We start from the raw sequence: 10,515 nt of genomic DNA on the forward strand, positions 1-10,515 counted from the left end.
CTAGATATCAGATTTACTAGCTGTAATAAGATCTGTACATTAAACAGATATGAAGAACCTGGGCTTATTTCAAAGGGATTGACCACTGGTATCTTCAACAATGATAGTGATATCAGCCCTTTCACTCTTCAGCTCAGAAAATCAATGCATAACCATGTCACTCCAACAATGGACACGATCTGAAATAATTGTGGAATGAGGAAACACATACAGCAAAACTCAGCTCCCTTCACACTTGAATAGTCAACAGTGATAATAGATATATGGCAGATTTCGATTCCATATTAAAACATATGTGACTTAAACTGCATTAAACAGTTTGGAATCCTTAAACTCCATTAAACATTTGAAAAATACCAAAAAAATGAATTTTTTTATGTCTTTTATGCCTGCCCAGCCGCATTTCATTGACTCGGCCTGGTCAATACGGACCCGGCCTGGTTGACCGAGTCAACCATGACTCGGCCTAGTCATTGGATGACTCGGCCGAGTCATAGTTGACTCGGTCAACCGAGCCGGGTTGCTGGCCTGGTCACAAAATTTTTTAACGGCTCGGTATGACTCGGCCGTTTCCGAGTTGAATCCGCCTGGTTGTAAAACAGTGATATATATATATATATATATATATATATATATATTATAATTAAAATTATAAAGTTAGGATAAAACACTATATAAAAAATAAAATAATTTTATGGTTAGTTTAAAAAGGTAATTTATTTATTTAATTAAATTATTTATTAAATATTGTTAATATTATATATATACATATATATTCTAACTAAAATTATAATATTAGGTTGTTAAGTTATATATATATATATATATATATATATATATATGTATTTTAGTCACTCCTGTTATCTTATATGGCTGTGAGGTTTGGGGTTGCAGCATCTCCAGAGAATCATGGAGAAAGATTGAGCAAATCCAGAAGCGTTTTATAACTTATAACCTGAAAATTAAAAGTAATACACCCTATCCTATTCTCCTTATAGAAGCAGGTCTTTCCCCTATTGAGAGCCTAGCTATGCTTAGGTTTCTGTTGTACAAGCACAAAATCAGTAACATAGACGATCATAGACTTCCTAAGCTAGCTTTAAATTCTAGCCAAAACCACCTAAGGCTCAATCGAGGGTGGCATAAAGACACAAGGGCCTGGTTAAACTATTGGGAGATCAACGAAAATGATGCATTGAAAAACATAAATAACATTAAAGATATTGTTACTTCCAAGTTCAAAGGAAAAATGTGGTGTGAGAAAGATTTAGCAGCTAAATGAAAATTAAGTTATTATAAGAAGGTCATCAACCCCACCCTAGAAGATCAAAAGTATCTCTCTATTTTAACTAGCTCAAAGAAGAAAATTAATATAGCAAAGATTAGAACGAATTCTCATGAGCTCCATAGTGAAACAGGTCGTTGGGCAATTCCTAAAATGCCATGGATGGAAAGGATCTGCCATATATGTGAGAATAGGAACATCGAGGATGAAAACCACTTCCTCTTAGAGTGCCCCGCGTATAACCACATTAGATCTCAATTCCACAATCTTTGTTACAATACTGACCTTCCTAGCCTTTTACAATGTCAGAATTATAGTGAGCTCGGGAGGCTTCTCTCCAAGCTTTTTGAGCATAGGAATAAAATATTAAATCAAAATAAATAATTTGTTTCTTTAGGTCTGATAGACCATTGTTTGGTCTCAGCGGACGTTAACCATCATCATCTTCATCATCATATATATATATATATATATATATATATATAAATAAATAAATAAATTATAGATAAATAAATAAATAAACCAATAATAATAATAATAATAAAAATTATATATATATATATATATATATAAAAAGAGCTCAAAAATGAGGAGGGGGCAGAAAAACCGACTAAGAAGAGAGTGCTGAATCCAGCACCTACTGATTTTCCAACCATCATCTTTATTGAGATTGCTCGGCCTCATTATATATATATATATTTAACTTAACAACCTAATATTATAATTTTAGTTAGAATATATATGTATATATATAATATTAACAATATTTAATAAATAATTTAATTAAATAAATAAATTACCTTTTTAAACTAACCATAAAATTGTTTTATTTTTTTATATAGTGTTTTATCCTAACTTTATAATTATAATTATATATATATATATATATATATATATTTTTGATTATTAATAAATAAATTATTAAATTACTTTTTTTAAACTAACCATTAAAAATTATTATTAAATTAATAAATGAAAATTCTCGACCTAATATTATGATTTTAATTTATATATATATATAATAACTATTAGATAATTTAAATAAATAAATAAATTATCTTTTTAATCTAACCTTTAAAATTATTTTATTTATTAATCCTAACTTTTATCTTAATAACCTAATATTATAACTTTTTAATTATATATATATATATATATATATATATAATGCTATTCCCCCAATGCCTCTACGGGAGGATCGCTTGTTCCAGGTAGACCATAGCGTAAAGCCATCTATGTTAGGGACCTTAGATTCTTCGTGCTCCCAAGTTTCAGCAAGAAAAATAATATCAACATCATTTGAAATCCAACTTAGCTTGGGGCCTTTGTTCCATGGGAAGCCTCGACAATTCCAAGAAAGGATCCGGAGCATGTTTAATTGTTATTGATTACTATCTTTCTGGTTTCTATCTCGAATAAAGGCTTTTCTATTTCTGATTATTGCCCATTTTTCTTCCTTTCTAGCTTCTTTTACCTTTTGAACCTCCTTTCTTAATTCTGCTTGGTCTTCTGGAATGAGATCTTCATTTATGAATATTCTCGTTCCTTTTAGACTTGAGGTTTTACTAAGTATGTCATGCTTATGATTAGTGGAGCTCACCTTTATGCGGATTAGTCTTCCTTTATTCTCGGTTAATTTCCCCAACCTTGTTGCTTCTGTGAGACATAATGTTTCAATTTGTAATCTATTATGTAGTTCTGTCTGGGCTAAGGCTAAAGTATCCTCATCTACTTCCTCTTTTAAGCCGAATATTATAAGGTTTAAGGCCCTTTTGTTACGCTCGTGGTCTAATTCTATTAATTTTTTCATTTCATCTTTAATTGGTTTGATATCTAACTTATCTACCACATTATTTAGGGTGAGACGGCTATTAACTTTTTCTTCTAGTTCTTTAATCATGTCTTTCATTTTAAGACTCTCTAAAGTATCAGCATCTCCTTGCTGGGATGGTTGGTTAGTATCTTGGTTATGTTTTTCTATAACCTGCAGTCTAGTCTCCATTGCCTCCATTTTATTCTCTAGTAGTTCTATTTTATTTTCTATTTGTTTTTGGATCGTGTCTTCAAGAGATGCAAATTTATTTTCTAGCATGGCTTCTAACTCTTTTTGTAGCTTGGCTTCTCTTTCCTCTCTACGTTTCTCTAAAGACTCTATATACTCATAAAGGCCTTGTAGAGTAACTGTGCTAGGTCTTCCCTTGGTAATCTTTGGTAACTGTGGTGAAATATTCATACTTGAAATTATATGAGCAATTAGAAAAAGAAAAAGATAAAGAATGTGTGCACCTGATATCAGAAAACCTGACTGCAGATCGCCCGTCTGCCCTTGGTAATCTTTGGTAACTGACTGCAGATCGCCCGTGCCCACCGCAACCCGCAGACTCTTTCACCGAGCCTCAGAACACTTTCACCAAAGAATAGATAGAGTAAGTTTTTAACTCTTTCACCGAGCCTCAGAACTCTTTCACCGAAGAATATATGCGAAGAATATATAGAGTAAGAATATATGCCAAGAATATATAGAGTATGTTTTTAACTCTTTCACCGAGCCTCAGAACACTTTCACCGAAGAATATATGCGAAGAATATAGAGTAAGAATATATGCCAAGAATATATAGTAACTTTTTCACCGAGCCTCAGAACACTTTCACCGAGCTAAAGAGTAATGAAGGGTGGTCGAAAGATATTAAGTGTAACATCGGAGTTAAACAAGGTTGCCCCCTTTCCCCTACCCTATTTGGCATTTACATCGATAAGCTCGAAGGATATTTAGAGGAAGCAGGATGTGATGGCACGATCTTAGCTGGGATAGTCGTCATCCTTCTTCTTTATGCTGACGATATTGTTCTTTTGGCAAGGTGCCCATCTGATCTTAATAAGCAAATCAGGCTTCTTAAGGATTTCTGCTCTACCATGGGTATGACTGTTAACACTGACAAAATAAAAGTTATGATTATCAAATCCAAGAAGGACACTTATGCTAATTTTATGTATGACAATAATAACTTGGAGGAAGTGTATTCTTACAAGTACTTAGGAATTGATATTCATCACAAGCTCAACTGGAACCATAGCATTGAGAAAAGGATTAATGGAGGGTGGAAAGCTTACTTTGGTCTTGAAAATAATTGTAAAATAGCAAACCCTGTAATGTGGGATAAAAAGAAGTTCCTCTTTGAAACTTTAGTCACTCCTGTTATCTTATATGGCTGTGAGGTTTGGGGTTGCAGCATCTCCAGAGAATCATGGAGAAAGATTGAGCAAATCCAGAAGCGTTTTATAACTTATAACCTGAAAATTAAAAGTAATACACCCTATCCTATTCTCCTTATAGAAGCAGGTCTTTCCCCTATTGAGAGCGTAGCTATGCTTAGGTTTCTGTTGTACAAGCACAAAATCAGTAACATAGACGATCATAGACTTCCTAAGCTAGCTTTAAATTCTAGCCAAAACCACCTAAGGCTCAATCGAGGGTGGCATAAAGACACAAGGGCTTGGTTAAACTATTGGGAGATCAATGAAAATGATGCATTGCAAAACATAAATAACATTAAAGATATTGTTACTTCTAAGTTCAAAGAAAAAATGTGGTGTGAGAAAGACTTAGCGGCTAAAAGAAAATTAAGTTATTATAAGAAAGTCATCAACCCCACCCTAGAAGATCAAAAGTATCTCTCTATTTTAACTAGCTCAAAGAAGAAAATTAATATAGCAAAGATTAGAACGAATTCTCATGAGCTCCATAGTGAAATAGGTCGTTGGGCAGTTCCTAAAACGCCATGGACGGAAAGGATTTGCCATATATGTGAGAATAGGAACATCGAGGATGAAAACCACTTCCTCTTAGAGTGCCCCGCGTATAACCACATTAGATCTCAGTTTCACAATCTTTGTTACAACACTGACCTTCCTAGCCTTTTACAATGTCAAAATTATAGTGAGCTCGGGAGGCTTCTCTCCAAGCTTTTTGAGCATAGGAATAAAATCTTAAATCAAAATAGATAATTTGTTTCTTTAGGTCCGATAGACCATTATTTGGTCTCGGTGGACGTTAATCATCATCATCATCAATTATTAATAAATAATTTAAATAAATAAATAAGTTACTTCTTTAACCAACCATTAAAATCATTTTATTTTTTTATATATTTTTACCTAATTTAACTTATTTCCATACATAATAATAATAAAAATAAACTAACCATTAAAATTATTATTGAATGAAAATACTCGTCACTTAACAACCTAATATTATGATTTTAATTAATATATATATATATATATTATTAAATAATCTAAATAAATAAATAAATAATCTTTTTAAACTAACCATTGAAATTATTTTATTTATTAATCCTAACTTTTATCTTAATAGCCTAATATTATAACTTTAATTATAATATATATATATATATATATATTAATTTAAATAAATAAATAAATTCCTTTTTTAAACCAACTATTAAAATTATTTTATTTATTTATGTATTTTTACCTAATTTAACTTATTTCCACAAATAATAATAAAAAAAATAATAATAATATTAAATTAATAAATAATAATTTGACCTGGGTCCTAAGCTCAAAATTAGCTGTTAGTCAATTTAGCCGTTGGAGACTCTGCTCAGAGTATTTAACATGCTAAGCTGGATTTGTTTCTTCAACTTGTCCTGACGATGAACCACACTAGTTGGTTCAAAACGCGTCGACAAATCTCTGTCTACATGTGATTTACGCCGAAGTTATTCTTTCAACTATTATGGATCACAGAAGCCTCAATTCAACTATTAATGTAAATGCTATTGTGCCCTAATTTTGTTGAAGAAATTTTTGGAAGTTATTTGGTTGAGTCTTGCATATGTTACTCATGATATAACATGCAATAAATATTCCTAGTAATGAAATGCCATTTTTCTTCATGAAACTCTATATTCTAATAGTAGGTAATTGTTGAAGGTTGGTAGTTAAGGCATCAACTTTTGACCTCTTTGAGGACAAATTTGGCTAATCTAACGCATCTAGGACTCCATAGCCAAAAGGACTAAGCACTAGTATAAGGATTTTGGTGATCAAACTCCTCTTTATCCATATTTTTATCTTAAATTTAGGTCCACTAAAGGTAGGCCGGAAATCTAGGGCCTGTAGTGAAATTTTAGGGAAGTGATGTTTTGGAAATATGAGGGTCCACACATCAAGCTCAGGGTCTAGGCTACCTATGCTCCAAGTTTGTTGGACATCCGCCCAAGTTTCATCCATAAAATCTCTTTCCCTAGGTGCTACTCTAAGAGGGAAAACCTAGGGTTTTGTCTCTCACCTTGGGGACTTCTTTGAGGGTTGTATGAGCTTAGTATTCATTGGAATAAGTCATATGAAGCCCTTTCTTCTCTCGAGACTTGACTTTGTGAATACCTATTACCATTGAGAAACCTCAAAGCCCTTGGTCTTGTGCCTCTTTTTCTAGTGTTTTTCCTAGAGAGCAGTTTGCTTCTTTGAAGTCTCTTACCTTTATTGAGCCTCTCTTCGAATGAGCTCTAGCTCCATCACCTTGAACCTTCAAATATAGAGTATCTATTATAGGTGATCATAATCATATCGGGACTCCTCCCATCGGTGAAAGCCTGTAAAGAGCAAGGGACCTTGGTTGTGGTGACAGTGGGCCATTGTCCCATTGTTGTCACTTAGTCTAGTTGTCCTGTAGGTTTCCTCTACTTAGGGCCCCTGCGAGATTTTGTGGTAGCATTTTTGGTGCCGTTGCATGGGAGGAAGTAGGTGTGCCTACTTGGCATAATATTTGAAAAGGCAATTCCTTTAATGACAATATAGATCTTCCTCTGGCAACTCCATTGGAATAATGAAGCCCTTGTTCTTAATTTAACCTCAAGGTTAATGCTTGTAGGGTGAAGCAGACATCTCTCAAGGCATCTTTGAATTCACCCTGGTAACTCCTACATGATTGATATGAGTAACCTAATAGGATGTCTTACCTTGATAAAATCCCCACCTTGGACATAGCTAGCATTCTTGGGTACCCGAACCGAATCACCTGACGCACAATAGTCAGGGTGCTCAAATTTGATGGTGATCCATCTTCTACTAGTGTGAATTCTCAAGGGAAGGTTTGCATGAACCTAACAAATAATGCCAAAATTCTTCAACAGGTAAGAGCGTGTAATGATCTTGATTTAATTAAGGATTTCTATTGTGAATAAAGAAAATTAGTTGGGTATATACAATGTTTGACTACAGAAAAGTGACATGGATTTTATGGATTAAAGGTGAGCTGGGAAAAGTATGGTGGCATGTCATTGATGTTAATGCTATGTTGGAAAGTTTAGGAAATAGGATGTAAACACGCAAATGACATCTTTCCATACAAACCAACTATCTAAGGAATGGCACGAATCTCTTGCATAACCTCAAAATTCCTTTGCGTGGTCTTAAATAATGTTTAAATTTGAAATCCCTGGACTAAACCATTATGAACAATGGGAAAATTTTGAAAGCTCTTCCTTGCTGTGGTTTTCATTAATATTTGAAGTCCCTGGATTAAATCATTCTGAACAATGGGAATATTTTGAAAGCTCTCCATTCCCGTCTATGATCAACAGAGCTGCTGTTAACTTTGATTTGATTGATTTTTGCTCCACATTATGGATGCTATGCAATAATGAGTTTTAACGGGGTTTCCCATTTAAAAATTTCATTTCATATTCATTGGTGTAGTGTCTTGCACTAAGGAAGCCATGTATGAACCATACCCATTGCCTGTATGGTCATAGATATATGATGTTTGTAGTGTACACCAAGTAGCAAAATCATTTGTTTTGTTTATTTGACTTGCAATAAATGGCTGTATCTGTTTAAATGCGTAACTGTGTGCCAATATTTCGTGGCCGTTATTACAATTGAATGCTGCAACATCATGTAGTGAGTAAGTAGTGGGAATTTAATCGCAAAACAAACTAGTTTTGAGTAAATGCGTGAGTGCATACATTGATGTTTTCCTAGATTAGTGTTGCAAGATTTTGATGATTGACTGCTCCTTTATGTACAAGATTTTGGTGATTGACTGCTCCTTTATGATGTTAAACTGAACTATTCCAGGATTACACATTATTTTATTGCAGGTTACTACAGTTGGAGGCTACGGAGGTTTGGTTGACATCATATCAGAGTTTGGAAGCCACTTATGTATATTCCGCTGCAAAGGACTTTAACTAAACTACAGCGGGCTTTCAAGGCCATAGAGAGGAAGTTCTTACCATTGACCTCCCAAGGAATTTTTTTGCTGAAGAGCTTTTTGGTAAAATGGGGTCAAAAGTCATCAAAATAGTTTTTGATGATATTTTTGTTGTTTCTGAAGTCATCAAAATAGCTTTTGATAATTAATTTACTGAATTGCAAATGCTGTTTTCTCCTATAGGTTATTATTGCAGCCTTTGTTCTTAAATATTTACTGTAAAGCAGGTTTTAGATATTTAGATAGAAACTTAATTTGACTAGTTCCACAAACAAATTGAGCATTTGATAGCTCTAATAAACAAATTGTATAAATAGAATTCAATTTGCTTGCAAAAGTAGTTGAGATTTCTTGAGATTTGAATATTAGTGATGTCATTAATATTTCCAGTTTATTTTTTTAAGAAAAGATTTCCACTGCTTCATTTGATATGGTTAGATTGTAGTGGGTGGTTCATAAAAACTTTTGAGGAATTGAGATTAGAAGTGAATAACAACCTTTGAGGGTTGAGACCATTTATATAAAAACCTTGAGCTATTGCTCATGGGAACCATATTTAGTGTTGACTATTACAATAATAAAAAATACTAAGATTGTATTAATCATTAAGTAAAATATTTTTTTATAAAAGAGTTACAAGCTAGTTGAGTTTGTGATTGGGAAATAAAATCATATTTAGTGTTGACTATTACAATAATAAAAAATACTAAGATTGTATTAATCATTAAGTAAAATATTTTTTTATAAAAGAGTTACAAGCTAGTTGAGTTTGTGATTGGGAAATAAAATCAAATCAACATGAGTAAAATTACATTGTTGCAAAATAAGCCAAACATAATTTAATTATATGAAACAATAATGAAGATTTTTTCCTAGGAAAAAATCATAATTTTATTCAATGAACAAAACATTATGTAGATGCCTATAGGCATTCGATCATGTCAACATTTCGGCTGATGCACAAAATAAAGAAAAAACTGTAAAAATCACATGATTTTGCTGGGGTTGAGCATGATAATAATCACTTAACTTCCCCTTTTTGCCTTTATTTTTCTGAACCATCTGCCAAACCCTATGATTGGGATTAGTTGTTACTATTGCCAGTTGATTTTTTACTTCCTGCAAAATGACTTCTTTTTCTAAATTCGAGCTCTCAGATACATGGGTTCTCTTTATACCCCACCGGTCTCTTTACAATGAGTGTTTCCTCTTTTTGTTGCTCTGTAGCTTTGGTTTCTGTTGATTCTATACCCTTCTGAATGAGTCATGGTTCCTAGTTGATCACCAACTCCTTCCTCTACTTGGCTGCTATGTTTTACATGAGTATCCATATTTGGAGTATCTTCCAAAGTCTCTTCTTCTTCATCCTCAGAGTTGTCAGGTACCTACCATCCCTTTGGCTTACAACCCTGCGTCTTTTTCTTCTTTGGGATCTTTTTGCCCGTGGGCATGTGTTTTGCAGGTGTCCTATTTGAAAACAGATTTGGCATCTAAATGTCATATTTTCATAATCTAAAACTTGGGTTCACTAAAATTTTTCATGTTTTAAATGAACACGATTAGGTAAACCTTTGCTAATGCCTATCTCCACAAATTCTGGAAAAAGTAAAAATACATCTTTTAGTTGATCTAGGAGGATCCCAAAAGGCCAAATTGTTGAAGTCCTCAAATCTTAACAAAACCTATTTTAGATTGAAGAGCTTGTTATTCTTAATCCAACAACGTGAATGGCATCTCAAACCAACATCGTATGGAAAAGTCATAGCCCGTGGAAGTTTTTGTCAAACAATAAAAAATTACGTGGCACTCCCACAGGCCGCCATGCGATAATACAGACAATATCTAACGAGATATTTTGGGCCAATCCAAAGTTGACATGTGGCAGGCTCAGACTGGTCATATGAGGCCCAATCTAGGGGTACCACTTGGCCCAATCACAAGGCACCACGTGCACCCCATGATTGGGAAGTTGGGCTTGGATCGGGTCAA

The 10,515-nt window shown here is 33.4% G+C and overlaps 1 protein-coding gene across 3 annotated transcripts in view; it reads left to right on the plus strand.

The window, feature by feature from the left end:
• Positions 1–8,955, plus strand: part of DWA1 (DWD (DDB1-binding WD40 protein) hypersensitive to ABA 1) — a 320,516-nt gene extending 311,561 nt beyond the window's left edge. For all 3 annotated transcript variants that reach the window (XM_089410719.1, XM_089410721.1, XM_089410720.1), the window contains exon 13: positions 8,414–8,955. In XM_089410719.1, coding sequence (XP_089266845.1) covers positions 8,414–8,503 — 90 coding nt within the window. In that variant the 3' untranslated portion in view covers positions 8,504–8,955. The remainder of the gene's footprint in view (positions 1–8,413) is intronic.
• Positions 8,956–10,515: the final 1,560 nt, after the last annotated feature.

Source organism: Pinus tabuliformis, chromosome 3_1, assembly GCF_031772625.1.
Source record: "Pinus tabuliformis cultivar Carrire ecotype Pingquan chromosome 3_1, CPIR1, whole genome shotgun sequence".
In the NCBI taxonomy this organism is placed as follows: Eukaryota; Viridiplantae; Streptophyta; class Pinopsida; order Pinales; family Pinaceae; genus Pinus; species Pinus tabuliformis.